This window comes from Chionomys nivalis, chromosome 20 (genome assembly GCF_950005125.1).
Source record: "Chionomys nivalis chromosome 20, mChiNiv1.1, whole genome shotgun sequence".
Lineage (NCBI taxonomy): Eukaryota > Metazoa > Chordata > Mammalia > Rodentia > Cricetidae > Chionomys > Chionomys nivalis.
This window is the reverse complement of record NC_080105.1, coordinates 49,974,633-50,002,076: the sequence shown is the minus strand read 5'-3', so window position 1 is coordinate 50,002,076 and position 27,444 is coordinate 49,974,633. Positions and strand designations below refer to the sequence as shown.

General features: G+C 42.2%; 1 protein-coding gene across 1 annotated transcript; it reads left to right on the top strand.

Moving 5' to 3' along the window:
- The first annotated feature begins 90 nt into the window (after positions 1-90).
- Positions 91-25,157, top strand: Vps36 (vacuolar protein sorting 36 homolog). Its single transcript, XM_057752564.1, has 14 exons — positions 91-229; positions 5,203-5,271; positions 8,490-8,560; positions 11,085-11,199; positions 12,948-13,037; positions 14,751-14,837; positions 17,010-17,042; positions 17,160-17,237; positions 18,083-18,217; positions 20,629-20,694; positions 22,726-22,790; positions 23,351-23,435; positions 24,238-24,314; positions 24,401-25,157. Exons 1-14 carry the CDS (start codon positions 134-136, stop codon positions 24,492-24,494), a joined length of 1,161 nt encoding a protein of 386 aa, XP_057608547.1. The 5' UTR covers positions 91-133; the 3' UTR covers positions 24,495-25,157.
- The last annotated feature ends 2,287 nt before the right edge of the window (positions 25,158-27,444 follow it).

Genomic DNA, 27,444 nt, shown 5'->3' with positions numbered 1-27,444 from the left:
CCTCACTCCGCCTGTCGGAGGTCGGGGGGGGGGGCGATTCCCTCCCGGCCGCCCCACCCCCGCCGGCCACCAGGGGGCGCCGCTCGCAGCCCCGGAGCACGGGCGAGCGGCAGAGGCCGGCCCGGCGGCGGCCATGGACCGCTTCGTGTGGACCAGCGGCCTCCTGGAGATCAACGAGACGCTGGTGATCCAGCAGCGCGGGGTGCGCGTCTACGACGGCGAGGAGAAGGTAGGGCGGAGGCCGCCCCGTCCCGCGGACCGTCGTGCTGGGCTCGGCACGGCCTGGTCCTCGGCCCTGGGCTCCCGGCCTCGACCTCGCGGCCCGCGGTGCACGGTGTACCGTGGAGCCGGGGCGCGGGGACCGGAGGTGGGGTGGGGGGATCGGAGCCCGGGACGGCCCAGTTCCGCCTGATCTGGGGCGCGTCCCCGGAACGCCTTCCCCCACTCTCCTGCGGGATGGGTGGGTGATGGATTTGTACTGGGCTGAGCGGCGGCCGGTCCCTCGCCCAACAGGATTTCCGAAGGAGGCGGCCGGGTCCAGCCCCTGCTTGCGTTAGGGACTCATGCAGTAAGCTCTGCCTTGTGGCGCAAACAGAAGTCTTAAGGGATGGGCTTGCAAACGATAAGAGAAATCCCTGATGCAAGGAAGTATTTTGTACACACTGGAAACTCCCCGAGCCCTCCTGTTCTGAATGAAATGCGCGACCTGAGAACGGGGGAAATAGAGCTCGCGTTCCCGCAAGCACTTTTGATTTCCAGTTTTTATTTGTCGCGTTCCTCCTTCCTCGCTGTGGGGGAAACGAAGCCTCCCTCTGTGCTTTGATACACTTTTTCCTGGTCCGTGCTTACAGCTGTTGGAGGTGCACGCGACGTTTGACCCAGCCCCCCCGAGTTTCTTAGGGTGGTGTTTTTGAGGCAGGATCTTCACCGCAACCGTTCTTAAACAAAGTTTGATTTAAAGTAGCTCCGATTATTCTGGTTTTGAGTAGTAAATGCAGGCTAGACAAACCTGTCTGTCGGGTTGAGAGAATAGCCCAATAACCCAGAGGAGAACTGAAGGGAACGGTGGCACAGTTTCCTCCCTGGAGCAACACCTTTCTCATTTCTTCACGCCTATTGATTGACAGGGCAAGTGGGACAATTCTGACAGTATATATCTGACAATTCTGACATTGTATATCCTGAACTTTGATTTCAACAAGATGAAACAAAAACTGCTCTGATCTAACTGCACTTCCAAGTTAACAAAACATTTGCTTTGAAAACGGGAGTTTTCACTTAGCAACAAAGAGATTCTTAAAATATCATACACCCAGTTTTGTGTAAATCAGACCAGCCAAGACGCTTAAAGTTAGGCTGAATTGCATTCTAGAGGGTACTTGAACTCTGCTTTTTATTGTGACGTTTTTCTTATTTTTAATTGTGTATAAGTGTGCGTGTCTACATGCGGGTGTGTGCACAGAAGGGCAGGTGTCAGCCTAGGCCGGAGTTCAGAGACCCATGGGGAGTAAGTCACTAGGAAGCACTCCTCCATGGTCTCCAGTTCAGTTCCTGCCCTGACTTCCTTTCGTGATGGATTGTAAACTGTAAACTGAAATACCCCCCTCCCAGTTACTTTTGGTCATGTGTTTCTATAGCAACTAGAGTGGCTACTGAGATTAAAGGTGTGTGTTACCACCATTCGGTCTGTAAGGCTGACCAGTGGGACTGTTTTACTCTTTGATCTTCAGGCAAGCTTTATTTACTAAAATACAAATGAAATGCCACTACAGTGGTGTCTATATCACAGCAATAGAAATCTAAGTTGGCACCGAGAGAAACAATTAATAAATGGAACCTCCTGAAACTGAAAAGCTTCTGTAAAGCAAAGGACACGGTCAACAAGACAAAACGACAGCCTACAGAATGGGAAAAGATCTTCACTAACCTTACCACATCAGACAGAGGTCTGATCTCCAAAATATACAAAGAACTCAAGAAATTGGACACTAAAAGAACACATAATCCAATAAAAAAAAATGGAGTACAGACCTAAACAGAGAACTCTCAACAGAGGAATCTAAAATGGCTGAAAGATTCAATATCCTTAGTCATCAGAGAAATGCAAATCAAAACAACTCTGAGATTCCATCTTACACCTGAAATAATGGCCAAGATCAAAAACACTGATGACAACTTATGCTGGAGAGGTTGTGGGGAAAAGGGAACACTCCTGCATTGCTGGTAGGAATGTAAGCTGGTACAATCCCTTTGGATGTCAGTGTGGTCATTTCTCAGAAAATTAGGAAACAACCTTCCTCAAGACCCAGTAATACCACTTTTGGGTATATATCCAAAGGATGCTCAATCGTGCCACAAGGACATGTGCTCAACTATGTTCATACCAGCTTTGTTTGTCATAGCCAGAACCTGGAAACAACCTAAATGATGGATAAGGAAAATGTGGTACATTTACACAATGGAGTACTACATAGCAGAAAAAAATAATGACAGCTTGAATTTTGCAGGCAAATGGATGGAGCTAGAAAACATTATTTTGAGTGAGGTAACCCAGACACACGAAGAGAATTATCACATGTACTCACTCATAGGTGGTTTTAAAACATAAAGCAAAGAAAGCCAGCCTACAAACCACAATCCCAGAGAACTTAGACTACAATATGGACCCAAAGAGAGACTTACATAGATCTACTCTACATGGGAAGTAGAAAAAGACAAGATCTTCTGAGTAAATTGGGAGCATGGGGACCTTGGGGGAGGGTTGGAGGGGGAAGGGGAGAGGAACGAAGTGGAGCAGAGAAAAATGTAATGCTCAATAAATATCAATAAAAAATGAATTAAAAAAAGAAACCTAAGTTGGACGGCTGTTCTTCACAGAGTGTGTTTGCACTCTGATGGTTCAGCACACTTCCTAGCGGTGACACCATTATTCATTGCTAACATCTCATTAGCAATACTGGTGGATCTTATTCTGAGGGGAAAAAAATGTTTAAAATGTGTGTCAAAACACTTAGGTTATCTGTTACATGTGGGCCTTTAAAAGTGCACCACCCGAGTGGTGGTGATAATGCATGCCTTTAATCCCAGTGCTGGAGGCAGAGGCAGGGAGATCTCTCCGAGTCCAAGGCCAGCCTGGTCTACAGATCCAGTTATAGGATAGCCGGGGCTACACAGAGAAACCCCATCTTAAAAACTAAAACTAACTAACTAGATAAATTCATAAAAGTCATGTTCCTATGTATGCTTGATTTAACATGAAAAAGTCCATATATTTCAGAGTTATATGAAGTTACATATGCCAGTGTCAAGTTTGATTTTTTTCAAACTTGTTGGTTAAGTACAAGTAAGCAAAGAAAGAAAAAAAAAGAAAAAGAAAAAACTTGAAATAATCAGTACACCACTACCCAGAAGTAATTATTTTTGGCATATTGGTATACGTTTGATATAAACATGATATGTGAAAATTTTATTTTTTACTGTAATAAAATATCATGGGTACTTTATACTGTTGTTAACGGGATACACGATTTTAACTTCTGTTTAAGAATGATGCAAGGACCAAAAAAAAAAAAAAGTAAAAGCCGGGCGGTGGTGGCGCACACCTTTAATCCCAGCACTTGGGAGGCAGAGGCAGGCGGATCTCTGTGAGTTCGAGACCAGCCTGGTCTACAAGAGCTAGTTCCAGGACAGGCTCCAAAACCACAGAGAAACCCTGTCTCGAAAAACCAAAAAAGAAAAAAAAAAAAAAAAGAATGATGCAAGGATGCAAAGTGTCTCATTAGGGATAGGCACCTGCCAGCAGGGATCTGAGTTTGACCCAGGTCTCAGATGCTGGGAAAATCAACTCCTAAAAGCTATCCTGGCCTGTGCATGTGTGTCCTGGTACTGACATAGTCACATAGATATGCACAATAAATAAATGTCCAGGTTTTATAGATTGATATTTAATAATGCTATTGATTACTTATTTAATTAGTATTTTTTCCTGTTGGAGAATTTCTTATGCATATAATGTATTTTGATCAAATTCACAACCCCATTCCCTTCCCTAACCCCACTGTCACTTTTTCCCCCTAACTTTATGGACTCTGTTTTCTAAACCATTGAGTCCACTTAAGTGCACCATTTGTCTACTGGAGCATAGGTGACCTCTCCCGGGGCCTGAGCCCTGAGAAACCAACTCCTCTCGCTTAAGCGAGGACATGGTCCCTGCCCCCATCCATGCTATGAGTTTGTCTGGCTTCAAACAAACACTCTTAACCACATAATTTTAAGCTCAGAAGAATTCTGGCATCATTTGTAATAAACTGAATTCTAACTAAAATCTTCGTAGGTGTGTGGTATGAGATAGCCTTGAACATAGGTCCATCCTTGTATCTTTAGAGATCACTAGAAATGATTCAACCAAATCTTATTGTATGGCAAATTCTGCTCTCTAGTGTTTAGAGAAATAGAAACCTCATATATACATTTTTAACAGCACTGGAAGGATTTGATTTATTAATCTCTTGAATAATAACTCTAAATTGGTTTATTGTCTAATTTTCAGGAATAATAATCTACGAAATTAAAACTTCAGTCATGCAGACATAGACGCCATCTTTTTCATGCTATTATACAATGTATTTTTATTTTTGAGGGGAAGTGGAGAAAACAGGGTCTTCTGTAGCCTTAGCTGGCCCCAAACCTCCTGCTTCTACATCTAGAAATGGGCTCACAGATCCCTTGCTTCTTTCTCTCCCTCCCATTTCCTCACCCTTTCCTGAGACCAGTGAGTGTTTACTGTACACTCATTTAGACCTTCTTTTTGGTACTTACATGAGATGTGTATACCCACTCATATAAAGCACCTTCTGTTGGAGAATTTCATTCTGTGTAATACATTGCAAATTCCCTTTTTTTCCCATTAGCTCTGTCTTAGCATTCCATGTGTGCTGTACTATAGATACATTGTATTTAACTACCTCTGATACCACATGTAGATTATTTAGAATTTTTTATAGTTCTATAATGGATACATATACATATTATGTATGTGTGTGTGATATATAGACTATTTATAAGGTATATAGCATTTCTTTTTAATTTATGATAAACCTTGCTCTAAAAGGTTTAATAATTTCATATTATATGCAAACTAGGTAAGAAAATCTGTATAACATGTAGTGATATTGATTATTTGTAACAATCTTACCGTTTTAGATAAAATTCGATGCTGGGACACTTCTTCTTAGTACACACCGGCTGATTTGGAGAGACCAGAAAAACAATGTAAGAGACGTCAGCTTTTACATCTAATTCTGGGCTTTGTTTAATTAGTGTGTGAATTGGAACAGAGGGCTTTGACTATGCCGAGTGTGTGCGTTATCACTGAATTACACCCTCAGCTACCCCCATTCTAGATTTTGTTTGTGTTCTCTTGATTGTTCTTGTTTTGTTTTAAGATGACAAGGTTTTACTCTCTAACCTCGTCTGACTTTGAACTTGCTGTGTAGACCCGCCTGGCCTCAGACTCAAAGAGATCTACCTGCCTCTGCTTCCCCAGTGGTGAGACGCTTAGTTCTTAGGCTTTCAAATACCAGTCAGTTGCTCCTACAGCCTGCCTCAGTGTAAGGGAGGAGTCATTCTCTCATCCGTTCTGAGGGATCCTTAAAAAGACAGAAGCAGGAGTGGTGTGCCACATGGGGGAAGCAGGGGCGCTCTGCCGTAGGAATTCGAGAAAGGCCTTGCCCTATATCGCTCAAGAAGAGACTCCTCACTCTGATTTTATAGTTTCTAGATGGAGTGAGGTGTATGTGTGAGCTGATATCTCTATTCCAAAGAATTTTAATCTTTTTTTTTTTGGTTTTTCGAGACAGGGTTTCTCTGTGGCTTTGGAGCCTGTCCTGGAACTAGCTCTGTAGACCAGGCTGGTCTCGAACTCACAGAGATCCGCCTGCCTCTGCCTCCTGAGTGCTGGGATTAAAGGCGTGCGCCACCATCGCCCAGCAAGAATTTTAATCTTAAAGGTACAGTTGTCAACAGGAAAAACTGTCTAGTGTCTCTCTGTCTCTGTCTGTCTGTCTCTTTCTCTCTCTATATATATATAGTTATATATATATATAATAGATATTCTTATCCTTTCTATATAAAAGAATATATATATTCACATTCATATATACTTCCCAGCTAGATGTTGATTGATTAGGAAAATAAGAATATATATGTGTGTAAATATGTAAATATAGTTTATAAATATATTTGTGTTTTTGTGTATATATATATATACACACCCACACCCCTATACATTTATATGTCCTTATTTTCCTAATACTCAGCATCCCCCGGGAAGCTGTAGTGACTAAAGTTGGTGCTGCAGATAAACTTCCAGCTAGGAGCACTGCACCTGTGTTTTCACCTCTCCACTACACTCCCAGTTACCAAGAACTTTTTTTTAATGATTTATTTTTTATTTTATGTGCCATGTGTGTTTTGACTGCATGTGTCTGTGCACTATATGTGTGCAGTACCCACAGAGATCAGAAAGGGGCTCCTGTCTCCTGGAAGTGGAGTTCCAGATGGTTGCGAACTGCCATCTGGGTGCCAGGAATTGACCCTGGGTTTCCTGGAAGAGCAGCCAGTGCTCTTAACCTCTAAGCCATCTCTCCAACCCCTCACCATGAACTTTTAATGCCAAGATGAACTGTAAACTGAATTGTATCCTTTGGAAGAGTGCTAACCATCGCAATTCTTTAAGAACCATCCCCCTCTTAGGGTTGGTATTGCCTCCTTTGATGCTGCATTCATTATTCTGTTAGTATTGTGTAATTATTTTAAAATTATGTGCGGAAGAGAAATCTTTACAAGATGATGAGGTGCCCTGAATGTTGAAAAGCTAATTTTAGTGTCCCCCTTTGGTCAGCATGTAAAGAGGCCATTTAGACAGGGAAGGGAAGAGAGCGTTGCAGGGAAGCTGGGCGTGACTGGTGGGTGATATGTGCACATGTAGAAGTGTCCTGCTGAGGCCATTGAGATGGCTCAGCCAGTAAAGATGCTTGCCCTAGACAGCGCATGGTAGACCAAGAGAACCGATGTTTGCACTTTTGATTTCTACACGTGTACCCTGGGGCTGCAGCATGCATGTGTATGCCTGCTTGTGGACATGCAACACATGCATGCAAGATAAATAAATTGTAAAAAAAAGAGAGTGAAGCCTGTTAAATTGTTCAATTACTTCACATTAATAAAAAAGGAAGCCTGTTTTGAAACCCTTTGACCTATTATATTATATACCACTCATGTATAATGACTTAAATTAAATTTAGCTAATGTTTTTCACAAGCTTTTACTGTGTTGCCTTGCCTAATATTGAACTTTAGACTCAAGTGGTCATTTTTACCCTTCCATATTTTTTTTTAATAATAACAAAGCTGCATTGGTATTTCCTCTTTAATGTGTGCATATCTACATAGGTAAATTGGGGAAGTTATAAAGAAGCATAAAAATCATCCACATAAAATGCATTCTTTAGAACTGTTTTGATTTGTTTTATTTTTATTTCTTATAAAAATTTTGCATCAAAAATTTTTTCATGTAAATTCATTTTAATTTGAAACTTGAACAATACAAATGGTGAATTAGTAGTCATTGGATATGGATCCTGCCATTCATAGCTTACAAAAAGAGATATTTAAAATTTTTCATAAATTTTACTTGAAAAAAACATACCAACTATAAAAACAACGGTAGTTACAACTGTTTGATTTTGCTTGAAAAAAGATAATCACTAGTTTACTTACTCACGTGTGTCGCTCATATGTATGTGAGTGTGCATGCAGGTGCCTGTGGGGGCAGAGGATAGTCCCTGGAACTAGAGTGACCAACATAGGTGCTGGGAACTGAACTCTGCCCCTCTGCAAGAACAGCAAACGCTCTTAACTGCTGAGCCAACCCTGCAACCCCATTTTACTTTTATTTTTTGAGACAGGGTCTCACTGTATAGCTCAGGCTGGTCTTGAACTCCTTATCCTTCTGTCTCGGATTCACTAGTACCAAGATTAGAGAGGTATCACCTCCTGGTTTAATTTGATTTATTATCCCATCCTGTGTGTCCATGAGTGTGGGAACACCACTGTGCATATGCAGAGGGCAGCGGATAGCTTGCAGACTTCTCCCTTACCCGGTGGGATCCCAGGGATGGAATTCAGGTTTAGGTTTTGGGAAGGCGCCTTTTCCCTCTGAGCCATCTTGCCAGTCCTGTGCTTGCCTTTAAACCTCTCCTTATGCTTGCCCATGCACCAAATGGCAGCACAGAGTTTTATTTCAATTTTCCTTAAGTTTATTAAGGAGATTGGAAGTGTAGCTATGGTAGAGCCCCTGCCAGGCATGTGCCTTCCTGGTCTGGCTAAAGTGAGCAGTTTGGTTAAGGAATACAGGGGAACAGCGCTCCCGTGCCGCTGGACTGATCCTCTGACCGCGTACAGAGCTCTCTCCTGTTGCTTTCCTCCCAGGAGTGCTGCATGGCCATTCCTCTGTCCCAGGTTGTGTTCATCGAGGAACAGGCGGCCGGAATTGGGAAGAGGTGAGGCCTAACAATCTTTCTGTTGTTTTTTGGTTTGTTGTTTTGTGTTTTCCAGACAGGATTTCTCTCTGTAGCCCCGGCTGTTCTGGAACCCGCTCTGGCCTCGAACTCAACAGAGATCCCCTGCCTCTGCCTCCAAGGGCTTAGAATTAAAGGCATGCACCACCACTACCCTGAGTGAGCTCTAAAACCTTTATTCACAAAAAAGTTCTTATCTCCTTCTACCGCCCTAATTAAAGCCCCTGTGCCCATTTATCTCATTTTCCCCTTCATATCTGCTGTACTCTGCTATTCAAGCATCTTCTCTATTGCTCCTTCCCCCACTTCGGTCTTTTTCACTCTCTTTGTTTCTGAGGTTACTCACACTGAAGAACCTAAAGAAGTTAAGGACCTCACATGAGAGCTAACATGAAACATTTGTCTTTGAGTTTGCGTTACCTCAACCAGTACAATATTTTCTAGTTCTGTCCGCTTACCTGCAAGGTTCATGTTTTCATTTACCTTTATAGCTAAATAGTATGCCATAGTATATGTGCACCACATTTTCTCCTTGTATACAGTGTCTGTCTGCACTTATCCATGCAGGCCAGAAGAGGGCGCCAGATCTCACTATAAATGGTTATGAGCCACCATGTGGTTGCTGGCAATTGAACTCAGGACCTCTGGAAGAGCAGCCAGTGCTCTTAACCTCTGAACCATCTCTCCAGCCCATGTGTGCCACATTTTCATTATCTGTTTGCTGGTTGAAGGACATGTAGGTTGTTTCCATTCCTGCTGTTGTGAATAGAGCAGCAATGAACATGGCCATCTTTGCCATTCTGACTGGAGTAAGATGGAATCTCGAAATTGTTTTGATTGTACTTCCCTAACTGCTAGGGAGAATGAACATTTTTTTGAGATATTTCTTCTTTGTGTTCAGATCCCAAGTATATTTTTTAAATGGGTCATTTGGTTTTCGTTTCATTGATTCTTTGTTGTTTGGATTCTCTATATCGTGGACGGTAATCCTCTATCAGGTGTATGGCTGACGAAGATTCTCTCCCTGTCTGCGACTTCTCCTTCACATGATTGGTTGATTCTTTAACTGTGCAGAAACTTTTTAGTCGTCAGTTTTTGACCTTGATTCCTGAGCAAATGGAGTTTTTTCAGAAAGTCCTTCCCAACACCTGTATCACAGAAGACACTGCCCATGTATCAGTGTTTCACGTTTAGGTCTTTGATCCATTTGGGGTTAGTTTTCATGCAAGGTGATAGATAAGGGTCTAATTTCATTCTCGTGCATGTCAGCACCCATATTTCACAGCACCATTTATTGACGATGTTTTTGTGGATGTTTTTACATTTTTGTCATATATTAATTGCTGAAGTTTATGTGCTCATACCTGGGGTCTTCAGCTGTGTCGCGCTGGTTTGCGTGTCCGTCTGTGTTTTATTACTATGACTCTGAAATGGTAACCTCTCTAGAACCATAGTTTTTGCTCAGTATTTTTGACTCTCTGAGATCCTTGTGGTTCCATATGATTTTTAGGATAGGTTTTTTTTTTCCTTTTTCTGTTTCAGTTCAGAATGAGATACTGTTTTGGATTTTGATTGCATTGAATCAATAAATAGTTTTTAATAAGATAGTCATTTTCACAGTGCTAATTCTACCAATCCATGAGCACTGCCTGTCTTTCTATTCTCTAGTGTCTAGATATGGGGTTTGGGCAGGGTGTGTGGGAGGAGGATCAGGAGGAGTCCCCAGGCTAGACCCTGGTGATGCAGGTCTGTATGCATTTAATGGTACCGAGATACTGCTGCTGACACACACGGATCTCCCCAGGTCAGCGGGGTTTGAGAGTTGTCCTTATCGTCAGGTCTTCTAGATCATGCTGCTGCATGAGCGGCATTTCCAGCAAACGACACTGTAGGACGTTAGTTTTGGCTGAGTTTTTATTAAAATATCAGCCAGCCCATTTTACAGGTAACTTTTCACGTGTTTTTAGGTAGGTAAGGTAGACTGCTTTGGCAGAAGTGATAGCCCCATGTGACCTCAGGTGGTGATTCTGTGGGTGGGAAGCCTAGGCATAAACCACTCAAAACATTACAAAACTATTCTGAATTCATTTCTAAAGCCATGCATTTATTTTATCTATATAGCCAATGGCATTTAGTTTATATCTTACAAGTTTTATTTTTGCAGGTTTTAATGATTCTGAATATAAATTAGAAAAGAATGTGTTTTTGAAATTCCTTATTTCTCTATGAATTTCAGAGTGATTGGAAATGCACGACATGTTAAAAACTAGTGCTCGTTGCAGTGGCACACACTTTCAGTCTCAGCATGTGGGAGGCAGAGGCTGGGGGATCTCTCTGTGTTGGAGGCCAGCCTGGATTACATGGCAAATTCCAGGCTTGCCAGAGCTACACAGTGAGATCCTGCCTCAAAACAATACATAAGTAGTAAGTAAATAAGAAAATGAAAAGCTATAGAAACAGAATTAGTGATTTTAAAAACTCATCAACATATTTGCTGTTTCATTAGTGCCAAAATCGTGGTTCATCTGCACCCGGCTCCTTCTAACAAAGAGCCCGGTCCATTCCAGAGCAGTAAAAACTCCTACATCAAACTCTCCTTCAAAGAGCATGGCCAGATCGAGGTAAGCTCCCTTATGAGTACAGCTGGATTCGAACGTGTGCTGTGTGTTAGTATGATAGAAGACAGTATTGTGATTGAAGGAGTGTGCTGTGTGTTATTATGATCAAAGGTATGTGTTGTGTTAATGCAGTAGAAGACAGTATCTTGAAGGTTATAAACCACAGTTTTACAAAAACAAAAAACAAAGCAAAACCTTTTTATGTTCCGAGCCTTATCGAGTGAAAAGCAGGGGTGTGGTTGCATGGCATCTGAAGCTGGAAGCCGCTAGAGAAGCTGCTAGGGGGTAGTTAATGGGGCAACAGACCGCAGCGTGGGAAGGGATTCAGCTGCTCTCTGAAAGCTCGGCACCAGGCAGCTGATCCCCATTAGCTCCATAGAATTTTCTGACTAGAGTCCAATGGCCCAGTGTCATGGTTAGAGGACTGAGGAAGCCGCTGGACACTTGGTTTGTTTTTTGGCTTTTTTTTTTTTTTTTTTTTTTTTTTTTGCATTTTTGAGACAGGGTTTCTCCATAGCTTTTTGGTTCCTGTCCTGGAACTAGCTGGAACTAGACCAGGCTGGCCTCGAACTCACAGAGATCCGCCTGCCTCTGCCTCCCGAGTGCTGGGATTAAAGGCGTGTGCCACCACCGCCCGGCTTGGACACTTGTTCTTAAGACACCTGTGCTATCTTGTGCGGCACTCCCTGAGTGCTTCTCACACAGTTGTTTCAAAGCCAACCGAAGTGAATTGCTGTCCTAGTTAGGGTGTCTACCGCTGGGAAGAGACACCATGACCACGGCAACTCTAATAAAGGAAGACATTTGACTGGGCTCGCTTACAGTTTCCGAGGTTCAGTGCATTATACATCATGGCGGGGAGCATGGTGACGTGCAGACAGACGTGGTGCTGGAGGAGTAGCTGAGAATCCTACATCTTGCAGGCAGCAGGAAATGGTCTTAGACCCTGGGAGTAGCTTGAGCTTAGGAGATCTCAAAGCCCACTCCCACAGTGACACGCTTCCTCCAACAAGGCCACACCCACTCCAACAAGGCCACACCTCCTGTTGGAGTCACTCCCTTTGGGGTCCGTTTTCTTTCAAACCACCACACTTGCCAAAGGTTTTTTCACTGGAGTTGGAATACGTTGGATTATTTGTGAGCCTAGCCACATTTTGTCTCTAATTTTGTTTTAGCTTTTGTTTTATTTTGTTTTTTTGAGATAGAGTATTATGTGACACAGTGACCTTGAATTTGTTCTATAGCTGCAGGTGGCCTAGCACTGATCCTTCTGTTGGGATTATAGATGTATACTATTGCGTTTGACTTGTCCCTAATTTTTAACTTGTATTTTAACTAGACAAATTATTCTCTGCTCTTTTTGTGGAGAAATGGTTATGTAATTTTTCTGGACTGTTTGTTTCAGTATAGGCTGACAGCGCTCCACATCTGTAGGATTGCCTAAAGTGCGGGCGTTTGCTGAAGTGACATTCGTCTGTGGGGAGAGCACCCCATTGTATGTAAAGGCCAGCTCGTGTGTGTGTGTGTGTGTGTGTGTGCGCGCGCGCGCGCATGTGCGCTTATGTGTATGTTTTGATTTCTTTGTGCTTTCTGAAGCTGATCCTATAAGACAGCTGTTGCCTTCCTTTGCTGTCTGAGGGGTCTAGTCCTGTTACTGACAACTGAGCAGAATGTTATACTAAACAGATGTTTTAGTAGTGTGTGTGATGGCTGCCATTTGAGTGACTCAAGTCTTTGCATATATGTTACAGTTTTATAGGCGTTTATCAGAGGAAATGACACAGAGAAGGTGGGAGAATGTGCCAGTTTCCCAGTCATTGCAAACAAATAAAGGACCCCAGGTATTGTTAAAGCTATTTGTAAGTGCAATATCTTCTTTTCTGTTTGTCTTCTTAAGACAGGGTGACCTAGAATTTTGTGTAGCCTTGCTGGTCCCATTCTTGAAGTGGTCCTCCTGCCTGAGCCTCCCAAGTACTGGGTGTGAGGCACAAGGCCCAGCCAATACACTGTTTTCATTTCTGTACTTACATACTCTTTAGGAAGACTCTGGGCATGCGGTCGTACACACCTTTAATCTCAGTATTTAGGAGGTAGAAGCAGCAAGATCTCTGTGAGTTTAAGGCCAATTTGGTCTACATAGTGGTTTCTGGGATAGCCAGGGCTACATTAGGAAGACCCTGTCTCACTCAGTAGTGGAGCTGGTCCTGGGGTCATAAGAGCAGGAGAGCTGTCCCTGCTCCTCATCAGCTGCAGCACTGGGGAGAGTGACCCCTGTACCTGAGGCTCACAGGGGTAACACAGTAGAGCTGACCTTGATGGTGTAGGTGTGGGAGAGCAGACCCTGAGGGTGTGAAAACAGGAGAACTGGTTCCTCTCTCATTGCTGCCAGCGGGAATTAGCTGGGGCAGTGCTGGAGAGCTCACCCTGGTGGTGGGACAGGGGAGAACTGGTGGACTGACCAACCCTGCAGCTGCCCAGGTCCAGGCTTATGGCTTGGCCTGCCCCAACATCTACCCCATCTGTGATCTACTGGAGCATGTAAAGGGCCTTGTCCTACAGACCCAAAGCTGCAGGATCTCCACAACACAGGGCAACAAGATATCCAAGAAGCATCTCAGTGAGGGCCCAGTTTTGATGGTGTAGTAGAAACCAGAGGCCTTGAACCAGACCAGTGACCACTTGCAAGTAAAGATATATGGACAAAGGGCTTTACTGTGTGGCTCACTGTGTCACACTGCAGCTTCCATGACGAGATTTTTTTTTCCTTTTTAAATTTTGTTTTATTGGGGGAGGTTGCAGGGGCAGAGGACAGGTGCAGAGGGACAGGAAATGAATGGGATCAAGATGCAGGATGTGAAAGACACTGAGTAAATACAAAGAAAGTTTTTTTTTAAGTAACTTATTAAAAGACATAGTATCTTTTAGTAAAAATAAACCACTATTAGTTATCAGTTGAAAGAAAGATAGATCCTGTCTCAAAAAAAACAAAACACAGAAGGGGGAGGAGGAGAGGAGGAGGAAGAAGAAGACAATGACAACAAACTCTCTGTGATCACTTGTCAAAAACAAAACAATAGAGTTCTGCTTTTTTAAAAAAAAAATTGAATTTTCCTGGGAATTAGTCTGAATCAGTCATCCAGCTGTGGATAGGCACTCACATGTGAGGAAATAGCTTGTTAATAACTTGTCAAGTACAAGAATTTTAGCTACAGTTTTATACATTTGATAGATTATTAATATCTAATATATGATAGATCGCCAAAGAATAAAAAAAGAATAAGAAGTTTAATTATACCTAAAATACAGAGAAGCGCATGCATGCCGCTGGTTATATATTTATTTTTCCTTTGCTGTTGAAGGTCATTATGTACGAACAGAAGGAGACAAATGCTTTGGAAAGGAAGCTGGATGTGATTGTTTGCTGTTTTCTGTGTGGGATCTTTCCCACCTTTGAAAAGTCAGTGTGGCTTACAAAGGGCTTTGTTTCCTTCCGTTTTGTGTATCTTATGATCTAATTGTTTTTTGGTTTTTGTTTTTTCTTTTTTCTTTTCCAGCCAGGAAGAGTAAGAGCTGTAGGGATTGTGGGTATTGAAAGGAAACTCGAAGAAAAAAGAAAAGAAACCGACAAAAACATTTCTGAGGTAATCCCTAAACATCTTCCTACACTGTGACTAGTTCCATTCTGGAATTTGGAAATCCATAGTCTCCTGTTTGCTACGACAGACCTCCCTCACCGTGGCACATTTTATCCAGTTTTTTCTTATGCTCACATGTACAGAGAGGGCCGGGAATAGTGGCCTGTTCTCTGTTATTACTATTCCTGTTTCTGAAGGGGGCTGTGATGTTCAAAATAAAGTTCTTTAATTTATGAAATAAACTATGCTGTTTCAGGAAATAAATTATTCCCATGGATTCTCACCCTCAGAGAGTTCTCCACAGGCATTATGTTGTGTTACAGAGGCTGACTTGTTTAGGAAATAGTTCTTGTTCTCCACATGTGGACCTGCGTAAGAAGCTGTGGCTACTGTCATGGTCCCCTAGGTAGGCAGGCAAACTGGCACTGTTGGCATGTGAGACATGCCTGGTGACGAGAAAACTCGGTCTCTAGAAGGGACTCATGACAGGGCCCTTGATGTTTGTTGGGATTAGGAAGACCTGTTAGCAGTGGGGAGATGGGCTGGAAGGCCAGAAGGATGTGTGGTGTTAGCAGTGTCAGCAGGAAGGAAAGGTTAGCAAGAGGAGTGGGATATGCAAAGGCAAGAAGCACTAGTAGTGAACAGAAAATTCAGACGTGTGGGAATCGTGAATGAGATGAATAACCAGTCCCTGCAGACGAGCACACGGCGTCTGGGTTTAAAACAGAACTACAATGAAGTTTGGCTGTGGTATGGATAACAATAGAACGCTCTGTAAGCCAAGGACTTAATAATAGAATGGGCGTGTGCATCTTTCTTGCTATAATTTTTGTTTTATATACCTTCCCATACTTTAAGAAACTGTTACTTGTGTTTTGTAATTAATGTTTTAATTACTTAAAACATTTTTTAGCCAGTTCTTTTAAAGCGCTGTGGAATTTCTATTGTTCTACTGATTACACGTGATAAAGGATATATTCTGTGTAAACGCAATGTTTCAGGGTTTTTTGGGGTTTTTTTTGCTATGAAAATAAAGTGATTTCTCATAGCGTTTTTACTTCAACAAGTGAAATAAATTTATTAACAGCTTGTGTAGTAAGTGTAAAAATCTAAGTTTACACGATGTGCCTTTGTTCTAGCTTTGGTGTGTGCTTTAAATGTTAGAATTGACTCAGTTTCATAGCCGGTGCCCGGGGCCTCCCACAAAGGCTTCCTGCATCTGCTGGCTCTTGCCGATAAGAACCCAGTGTCTAAGCCTTTGTTTATCTGAGGAAATTCCTGTGAGGTGTGTGCACGTTCCTTTTGTTTTCAGTGTTAGCTTAGTGAGCTGGCTATGAGGATCTTACACAGTTATTCTTACACTATTCTTTGAGCTAAAAAAAAAAAAAAAAGGATTTTCAGGTGGGGGCACTTCCCTCAGACTGTCCCGCGGTTGTGTATGTCAGACCGCTGTGTGCGTGGAGTTCTTGCTTAACTGACTCTCAAAAAAGGAAAAGAAAAAAAGAAAGAAAGAGAAAAAAGGAAGAAAGGAAATATCCATGCACATCACTTAGTTGAGAAATAATTTATTAAAAATATATCTGATTGAGTTTGAAGAAGCCCTCGAAGTAGACATTTGTTGCAGTGGTTTTACTCGGTGTGTTTGAGAGGCACTGGATGCTTTGTGTGCAGTACTGCACACAAAACTGTGTCATGGCTTAATATTCCAGATCTATGGCCCAGTTCTAATTATGTCCAAAAACGGTATTCCTGCAGCTGGGTATTGTCATTTTTAACCTGGAAGGCATTTTACAATCTTTGTTTGTTGATCTATCAGAAAAAAATTAGTGATTTCTCTGTGTGTGTGTGTGTGTGTGTATTAACCATGATATAACCTAGAACCTCACCAATGCCAGAAAAGCATTCTATTACTGAGCCATGCCCCAGGCTGAGATTTTCTTGTATGTGTTCAAAAACACTAAACAAAAACACTAGATAATCATCTATGGAAAGTTTGGTTGTAATTTGTTTGAGGAAGTTTGCAGTTTCTTAAAGTAGACTTTTAAAATGAGGTAGACGTGTTGCTTATACAATTAATAGTAAATCGATATTTGTAAAAAAAATTTTTTGTTTATCGTTGCTTTAAAACATTTTAGTTCTTTAAAAAGATTGCAATACAAACTTCATTTCTCATTTCAGGCCTTTGAAGACCTTAGCAAGCTAATGATCAAGGTAGGTGTCATGTGTTCCACTCAGATTCAGCCATGATGGCCTTGAAAGTATATTTCCTTTTTGTTTTTTAATCCGAGACAAGGTTTCTCTGTAGCTTCTTTGTCCTTTCTGTTTCAGGCTAAGGAAATGGTGGAGTTATCAAAATCAATCGCTAATAAGATTAAAGAGAAACAAGGTGACGTCACAGAAGATGAGGTAAGGATGCTTTCTTTTATCTTTGAAGTGGCAGATGCCAGATAGAAAGCAGAGATGTTCTTGTGGTTGACCAGTTCTCTCTTCCTCCTACTGAGCTATGCCTGTAGCTTCTCACATTTGCTGCCTTCCAAACTTTTTGTTAATTACACTTACTTTCTTATTGGGGTGAGCTGTGCTCCAGCATTCAGGTGGTGGATGGAGGATCACTCAGAAGAATTGATTCTCCCCTTCTAACATGTGTTGAATTCAGATCCTGGGCACTGAGTTCAGATGTTCAGGTGGCAAGTGTAGTTGCGCACTGAGCCATCTCACTGGCCCTGCTTTCTTAGTGTGACGTTTTTATTGCTTGCGTGTGAAGTGCTAAGGAGAAATTGGATCATATTCTTTTTCGCTAGTTCTACAAGGGTCAAGATTATTCTGTGTTCTTTCTTACGGTGTAGGAAATAAAGCTATTGAAATGTCTAGAGTCGCAGAGTAGCTGTTGCATACAAATCTGTGCTGTCTGCCGTGTTAAGTTTGGCCAATCTGGTCAGATCCGTTTATCCTTTGAGAGTTCTTAGTTGTAGTCTTTGGTTGGTATTAAAAATAGCTTAGGTACTGCCTTTCTTTCACATAAAACGTTGAGAGTGAGCAGCATGCCCCGGGGTAGAAGGATGAGAATAACTAGATTTGTTTAAGGAACAACTAAGACACTCACCGCCCTCAAGTCCACAGCATAGAAACACAGTAGAAGGCGTGGCTATCTAGAGAAATAACTGTGCCCTTGAGTTTATGATGACGAGTTTCAAGTGTCGTGCGGAGAAACTGTTTTCTAGTCTGCTGATGCTTTTCCCACCCTCTTACAGACCATCAGGTTTAAGTCCTACTTGCTGAGTATGGGAATAGCCAACCCAGTTACCCGGGAGACCTATGGCTCAGGCACGCAGTACCACATGCAGCTGGCCAAACAGCTGGCTGGAATATTGCAGGCACCGTTAGAGGTAGGTAAATCCAAACCCCTGCTTTCCAAACACTGCTAAATTATTTCCATGTCATCAGAAGTCTCAAGAGCCTAACTGTTTTCATCATGTGGTTGACGTTAAATGACATGGTTTTTTTTCTTCCAGGAATATTAAATTGGCTTAGTACACTTATTAATTATCTTTAATTGTAATCTTCAAAACCACGCTAACTTCCATTTCAGATGTTTGTACTTCATTAAGTCTGTTTGATGAGACTTTTTCCTGATTTCAAAGGATCTTTCTTTCTATAAACATATTTCTCTCTAGTCTGTATTTTTGTTTGTTTTTAAAACACGATCTCATTTTGTAGCCCAGACTGGCCTTGAACTCACCATTCTCCTACCTCTGCCTCTCTAAGGGCTGGGATTATAGACATGAACCACCATATCTGACTATGTTTAGGTTTTTTGTCTTTGGTTTTGGGTTTTTTTTTTTTTTTTTTTTTTTTTTTTTTTTTTTTTTTTTTTGATTTTCAAGACAGGGTTTCTCCGTAGCTTTTTTGGTTCCTGTCCTGAAACTAGCTCTTGTAGGTAGACCAGGTTGCCTCGAACTCACAGAGATCCGCCTGCCTCTGCCTCCCGAGTGCTGGGATTAAAGGCATGCACCACCACCACCGGCCTTGTTTAGGTTTTATTGTTTTGTTTTTTTGTTGTTTCTTTGGGTTTTGGGTTTTGTTTGTTTGTTTCTATATAGAATCTTTCTACACAGCCCTGAGTGTCACAGAGCTCACTGTGCAGACCAGGTTGGCCTTGAGAGATCCACCTGCCTCCGCTTCCTGAGTGCTGGCTTTAAAGGCCCCATATCTAGTCTTTATAGTTCTGCCAATAGTTTTGTAGTATACTTTCATAGAGCACTTTTAATGCTGTGTTTTAAATATATGCTAAACTAAGTGCAAATCATTGTGTGTCCATCACCTATCTTCATCAGTAAATTATCTTAAAGCTGATCATCTTGTATGTGAACATTCTAATACCTATAATGATACTAGACTAATTTAAACACAGCTACAGTATCAGTATCACTGTCTCACCTAAAACACTAGAAACCTTTAATGTCAAATGTCTGGTCTGTGGCCGGGCGGTGGTGGTGCACGCCTTTAATCCCAGCACTTGGGAGGCAGAGGCAGGTGACTCTCTGTGAGTTCGAGACCAACCTGGTCTACAAGAGCTAGTTCCAGGACAGGCTCCAAAGCCACAGAGAAACCCTGTCTCGAAAAACCAAAAAAAAAAAAAAAAAAAATGTCTGGTCTGTGTTCATATGTTTAGTTTTTAGTTTTTTGTGCTGATGGGCAAACATAGGAATTTGCATATCCGCCTAAGCTGCAACTCCAGCCCCAACCTCAAGTTGTGTTTTGTTTTGTTTTTATTTAATTCCAACTTCTCCGGGGAGAAACTGGTAGCTTACCCTACAGGGTATAGTTTGACTGACTCTGCGGTATTAACGTGTTTCTCACTTTACACGTTCTCTGTCAACTGTTATAAAAAGCAACTTTTTATAACAAGAATATTTTATAGGGGATGTTGTACATTTCTGTCAGTAGGTATGTAGTATCTGTCTGTCTGTCTCTCTGTTTACACACACATATACGTAGCTAGATACATAGTTAGCAGCCCTTGACGGTCATTACTTCATAATGTTATTATGTTATTTCATTAGGGCTTGCAAAATTATGGTATCACTTGTTTCTATACTTTCTTCCTTTACTAACAGAAATTAGTTAAAACATTAAATAAACATAAAATTTGTTAAGGTTTAATGAGCCTTCCTCTAAGAGGCTTCAAGCCACCAGGGCGCGTGGCCCCAGTGCCCTCAGCCTTCTCCTCAGCTCTGCTGCTGAAGAGTCGGAGCAGGTCTCCAGAGCTCTGCCGTGGCTCCCGTGCACTTGCCGGTAAGGGGAGCGGCTCCAGGCTTATTTGTGGCAGCAGTTTCCTGAGTCTGATCCCGGACCGATGTCCACAGTTTATCAAGGCTCTGGTCCCTCTTACATGGTTTTGCCTCATCCCACCTTCCTGAATTAACCAAGGTGATACCTGTTGAAGCTTGCCCTGTGGTGACGCAGGCGGCCAGCGGTACTCTGGCCTCTTGCTTCCGGGGCTTGCGGATGTGGCTGTGTCACACATGGCCCCTGAGTTCTTCAGTCTTTCTCAGTCTGAATCAGTCAGGAGACTAAGGACAGTTTGGAAGCTTGGTGCAGCTGCCCTCTTTCCATCTAAACGATGCTGAAGTCCATTTGTAGAATTCGAGGCATTGCGGAGGATGTGAATAGGCTCTCTTGTGTGTAAATACAACTTTTAAGGAAAAAGCAATGTAATTTGTGATTTCACTCAGATTATGATTTCTGTTAAGAAATGATAAATACTTGTGTTTTTTTCTCTCTCCCATTTTAACAGGAACGTGGGGGAATAATGTCGCTCACAGAGGTGTACTGTTTAGTGAACCGAGCTCGAGGGATGGAGGTAAGAACGCATTTCCATGGCCCCCTCACATTGACTGTGAACCTCAAAGCTGTTTTCAGACGCAGCGTGATGAGAGGAACGGGATGGGCCTGGGCTGGCTTTGCCAGCGGCTGCTGAGTGACTGAGTGGCGCACTTCACTGCCTTGGAACTCAGTTTTGTCATCTTAAAAGTAAAGGTTTGCAGTGAGCGATGCCTGCCAGCGCTGAGGTCTGTGTACTGCCATGAGTGGAAGGTTTTCCTCTGCAGTATTTAACTCGTGCAGGCTCAGCTGAACTCAGATTTCTTGGTAGATAGCGCAGAGACAACTTCTCCTCACTCCTTTGGCTGCGTATCAGTAGGAGCTGTTCTTTAGGCCCTATGCCCAGTCACACCCGGTGCGTGGCCTCTGAGACTCTTTCCTGGTGCTCTTAGTGCCCCCGCAGTCCAGTGCAGCTTGGGTAAGCTGCCACTTCCATATGGCTCACCAAGTCCCGGAGTGCAGCCCCGGCCTGTCATCGATGAGGCGAGCACCAGCTGTTAGCTCACTTAGCCTCTCACTCCTGCTTTTACCGCCCTCACCTTCAGGTAACTTGGGAATGAGGAAATTGAGGGGTGGATTAGATGACTGAGGTCACCTAGAGATGGTGGATTGACAAGTGTACTTAGGCTCAGCTGGCTCTGGAGCCATCCCACGTGACTCAGAGCTATGCTTGTGTCTACCGGCGCAGATTTATTCAGGCTGCACTATCCAGAACGGAAGCCACTAGTAGCTACATGTAGCAGTCTGAGTTTATAAAACAAGTATAAGATAAACAAAGGTCAGTATCCGTGTCAATATCTCAGAAAATGTTTTTGTTGTTATTATTTATTACAATGCTGGAGCTTGAGCCCAGGGCCTTCTACATGGGCGAGAACTCCACTCCTCAGCCCCATTCCGAGCCCCTTCCCTTTTCTCTTTCTCTGTGGGTACTGGAGGTTGTGAGGTCATGCATGTGACCTGCACTGCGTTTCTATTGGGCAGAACTGCCGAATGCTGTCTTTGGCTTCTTTGTTTATTCTTTTGTCCTTGAAATTGAGTGACCGATAGTACTTGATGAATAGCATTTTCTTCTACTTTATAAAAGTTTTTAAACTTTATTATTAAAAAAAACTTGGAAACCCTATCTCGAAAAACCAAAAAAAAAAAAAAAAAAACAACTTGGAAATAAAAATGCCACATACCAAAACTAACCAGACCCAAAGTCTGTACAACTCAACAGACGCCTTTATAGTTAGAAATGGCATGGAAGCTATGAGGCGTCACATTAAATTTACACTTTCTGAATCATGTTTTATATACTTATCTACCATCAAAACCAAAAATTTTATGACAGAATAATAGCTAGAAAAATAAAATAGTCTGGGAGTTCGTGGCCAGCCTGGTCTACAAGAGCTAGTTTTGGGATGGGCAACAAAGCTGCAGAGAAACCCTGTCTCAAAAAACCAAAAAAAGAAAAAAAGAAAAAGAAAATAGCTTTTTTGAAAATCCTCTTTCATACCTTGTGTCCATCCCGACATTCAGTTCTTCAGCCTCTTGTATTTAGCCTTTTTGTTCTCTTTCTGTCACATTCTGTGCCCACGCGTACATTTCTTTACACACACACACTCACTCACACATTATTGGCTAGCCTCCACATGTCAGAGAGAACATGAAGTTTTTTTTCTTGAGAATATATGACTTCAATTAATATTATACATTTTAAGATTATCCATTCTCTGTAATTTTTGACTTTATTTTTCTTTAGAGCTGAGTAATATTTCATATATGTGTGTATACAATATATATAAATTTTCATTATACATTCATCTGTTGATGGACAGCTAGGTCGAGTCCGGTTCTTTGCTCTAGTGAATAAAGCAGCAATAAACAGAGGGATGCAGATCTCTGTAGGGTCCGGAGCTCTCTGGGTCATATGTCATTGACTTCTTATTCTGTTTTAATGGTTATTACAGTTCTGTAGACCCATTCTATTGTTTTGCAGTGTTAATTGGGTTTTTTTTTTCCTCATTAGTTGCTCTCACCAGAAGATTTAGTGAATGCATGCAAGATGCTGGAGGCGCTGAAATTGCCTGTCAGGTAAAGGAATCTCAACAAGAAGTTTGCTGACTGGAGCTATGATTCTGCCTAGAGGAGACCCGAAAGCCAACCCAAGCCTGCTACTGTGCATGGCAAGCCAGATGATGCCCTCTTGAGGCTATGCCATGTGTGACCTGAATTCCTCATTCCCCCCTCCCCCAAGCATCTTCTGCCCTCCGGCCTTCATCCTATCAGGAATGGGTGTGTCCCGGTACAGATCATATTCAGAATTGTGATTTCCCAGAGGAAACCTCAGAAGAATTCACCTCTGAACCTCCCACGGTGCACATGTTCAACTCGGAACTGCATTCTCCTTATCCTTAGGCTAAAAGCACCCTGAACCGGAAAAAAAACTTAATCATGTAGATTGTGGCCCATAGTTTTATTGTCTATTAATTCTTGAGTTAATTCTGTTATAATTACATGTAGTTATTATGGCGTAAACACTGTGTGATTGTCCTCAGGCCTGGGCATTAAGTAAAGTAGACTGTGGCTTGCTTCTCCTTTGTGGTTGGACATCTTAGAAATACCCACACTGTTCTCACATCTGTGCTTTCCAGGCTTCGGGTTTTTGACAGTGGTGTCATGGTAATTGAGCTTCAAACCCACAAGGAAGAGGAGATGGTGGCCTCAGCCCTGGAGACAGTATGTGAATCCCGTTTCCGTCAGTCCTTAGAGCTTGCCACAAAGACCCAAATACATAGCGACTTAAGAAGCAGGATTCACTGTTGGATTTAACTAGAAAGTCATTCACAAAATCAATGCTTGTAGTAGACAATGATGTTTTCATTCAACCAACATCCATAGTAAAGGTTTTTGAAGTATTTGTCTCCCTTGACATCTTAATGAGGTGCTTGCTTTCCCGCTACAGCTCAGCGTTAGGAACAGGTTTTCAAGTCACATCCTTACTGGACCTGATTAGAACTCTGTGGGCCCCTTACCAGAGCCTGTGACACACAGGGTTTGCTGTGCTCTGGGCTTTCATACACTGCCTTCTTACATGAACAGCTTCATGTTGGTATGTAGCCTGTGCTCTGCCTGTTCTGAGCCCATCAACTTTCCTAGACTTGAGCTCTCTAGATTCAGGTCTGCTGGACTAGAGGGCTGACTAGCCGTTCAGAACACTTGCTTTCGCAGAGAACCTAGGAGCAGTTCCTAGAACCTTCGTGGTAATTCACAATCATCTGTAGCTCCAGTTCTGGGAGATCCCACCCCTCTTGATCCCTGTGGGCACCAGGCATCTCTACAGGCAAAGCACTCACGCACATAAAGATAAATTTAGAAACAGGAAGGTCTAGTTTTATAGTGACTGTTTAGATTTTAGGAGAAAACCCAGTAAAGCATTTCCTTCTTATACTGGTATGTATTCCTTTAAGTGTATTGAAATAATTATGGTTGTTGGTGTTTTGTTTTGTCTTGTTTGTTTTCTGCTGTGTGTTATCACTAGGTTTCAGAAAGAGGATCTTTAACATCAGAAGAGTTTGCCAAACTTGTGGGGATGTCTGTCCTCCTAGCTAAAGAAAGGTATGTAAGCCCTCGCCCCTCACTGTGGTGTGTGGTATGTTTCTGGATGAGCAGATCATTGTAGGATTTCTGTTCTTTGTTCCCAGGCTGCTTCTTGCCGAGAAGATGGGCCATCTTTGCCGAGATGACTCCGTGGAAGGCTTGCGGTTTTACCCAAACTTATTTATGACACAGAACTAAGAATTTTGTATCTGATAGACCTTTTGTCAATACACTTGGCATCGTGCCAAGGTCATATTACATTGAGTTAAGTGATGAACACAAATAAACCAAGAATTTGTTAGAACTTCACAGTATAATATAAAACTCTTACTCTTTCCCTAAAATCATGGTCTCAGAAGTGTATTTACATATAGGAAAAGACAGAACAATGAATGGATATGCATTTAAAGTCATGCTGTACTTGTGTAGAACTCTTGGGATTTAACTTGAAATATGGTGGATTTTAATTTGATCCTTGAATTTAGATCCTCAGGGGGAGAAGTAAAGTTGCATGTTTGGATCCATCAGGTAATCATTTTTCTGTGACTAAACTTCACCAAATTGTGAATGTTTTTCTTTGCATCTGACATGCCCATCTTGGGCATTCATGAAGGAAGCAATAGCTACACTGTAGTTCAAGAACCAATAATAACACTGGAATAAAGGTCAGATTGCAGAGTGCCTACCAGGCTCTTCCTCGGGGCTTGGGAAGCAGACCTAGGTGTATCTCTCCCGGGTCAGATAAAACACCTTTAAAAAAGGAGAGGGCTAGGGTCTAGCTTACCTGGCAAGCATTTGCGTAGAATGCAGAGACCTTTGATTTCAGACCGACCACCCCAATAATGAGGGGGGAGAGAGAGAGAGGGAGGGAGGGAGGGAGGGAGGGAGGGAGAGAGAGAGAGAGAGAGAGAGAGAAACTGTTATGCACTTACTCCTCAGTTAGATTCTTTGTAGTTTTTAAGTGATAATTTCATGACTGGCATTTTTAAAGACTCCAGCAGTATGATTTTGTTTAAGAAATGTGGATTTGGAAATTGAATTAAAGAGCTGTATAGACACACCCAGAGCTGTAATTACAAGTCTGAGAGTTGGACAGTTCTGGAAGGGCATTAACTGCATAGGATCTTGAATGCTCTTCATATGTGAAACAGGAAATGGGAAGGTTGGCAGATCTCCTTTCCCCTCACAAGGAGTCTCAACACTTGACTAGAGACATCTATCGTAGTCCAGCCATTTGCCCTTCTTCATGCCCTACATATTTTAAGTTGTATGGAGGAAACATCAGAGAGAAAGGAAAGTTTTTGATAGCAAAAACTGGTGTTATCATCTCTAGATTGCTGGAGTTAAGTAGGTTGCCTGACTTCATATGGATTGCACGTTGGCATTACCTCAGACTCAGGGAGTCAGTCCTTTTTGAGCTTAGCTGGAAGAGGAAGGGGAGTGACAGTGTCGCCCGGGAGCTACAGGGAGGGTGCCCAGACACACAGTCGCTTGAGGGACCTTGTGGATGCGGTGGAGGCCACTGCATGGCTGTGGAGAAGTGCCAGTGTCTTCAGCTGCAAACCAGGGAACCCCACTCCTGATCCCTTCCTGGGAAGTGACTGCCCATTGCTTCTGTCCTGCAGTATTAATGAGAACGCTGCGGCCAAGGCAGCCTCCTTTAGTGTTGTTTTTCAAATCTGTCACTTGTTTTTAAGTATGGTGACATCTCCCCTAATCACCTCATTGTTTATCTCAGGTTTACTTTATGGTTAATTCAGTGTTGGCTACCAAATCGTCTAGGGATTGTTTAGACCATGTGTCTGTTAGTATGTCTCACTTCACATAGTCTGTCACATGACTCTGGCAGACTTACTTACACACACACACACACACACACACACTCCTTATCTGACTGAGGGTCTTTAAGTCAGCAGGTTACTGATCATCAGGCCTACCACTTGGGTTGGTTGTAAGGTTATTAGGTTATAGGAGCTGCTAAATCCAGCTCTAATGGTTTGGATTCATCACAACAAACACATAATACATTTGTTTATTCAGTGTGACACCCAGTTAACAAAAATGGAGCAATCTGATTTGTAGAATGTGAATAAAAGATGAAAAATGACATAAATATACTTTGAAAAAGTCACATTAACTAAAAAAAAAAGATTTGATTTTTTTTTTTTTTTAAATCACTGTTTCCAGACCTTGGTTTATCTGTTTGACTGTTTTTCTTGCCAAATGTGTTGTTCTGGTCCTTTTGTTACAGGCTATGTTTAAATACAAACCAATCAAACTTAGGTGCAAAAATGCTCTGCTTTGGTGCTCATCACTGTAATTTTTGTTCTCACGTCGCTCTTGGGAGAATGAGTCTCTTTGTAAATTTATATTGGAATAGTTTAGTTACTGTAAAGAAAAATAATTTACATTATGTAATCAAAGGCTGTTTCCAGGCTTAGATGATCGGTGTTGATGTAGATAGAGTCAAATTATTGTGAAACTTTAAACTAATTTTCTTAACTTGGTGTTCTTTTTAAAATTCTCTGTAAAATACATGAAAATGATAAATTTTTAGTCACACTAAGCCAGTATGAGAATTTTTCTAGCTTATAAAACATTGCTTATGAGTTGTCTTTGAAGTTTTGTAATTTTGTTATCTTAAAAAGTGGGAAACAAGTCATGAGCTATGATTCAGATCTCACTGAGGACAGCTGTGTACATTCACGTGGGTGGTTTCCATGTGTGCCTGGTCACTAGACTAAGCTGACCGGTTTCACACACCCCATGTTTGAGAAGGTTATCTTTTGCCCAACAACCTCTGCGTCTCCATCTTGGTACAGTGGAGTCACATCTTGTCAGGAGGCTAGGTTTTTTTTAAAACTTTGTCTGAGGTAAAAATAAAGCATGCTCAAAACAACCCTTGAAAAGTCTCTAAATGGCGGATGGAGGTTCCTCCTGTGGTCCTGCATCGTGAGTCCCTGGGGGAATGTATGGAGGTATAGGTCTATTCTGCGTACAGTAAACACAGTCTGCAATGATACACATGCCAACCGGGGACTTTTAACAATACTTACACTGTTGGAACGTGTGCTTTGCCGTACTTGCCAGGAGATATAGTTGGATTTATGTAAATTTGTTACAAATCCTTCCTTTTAGGATAGACCTA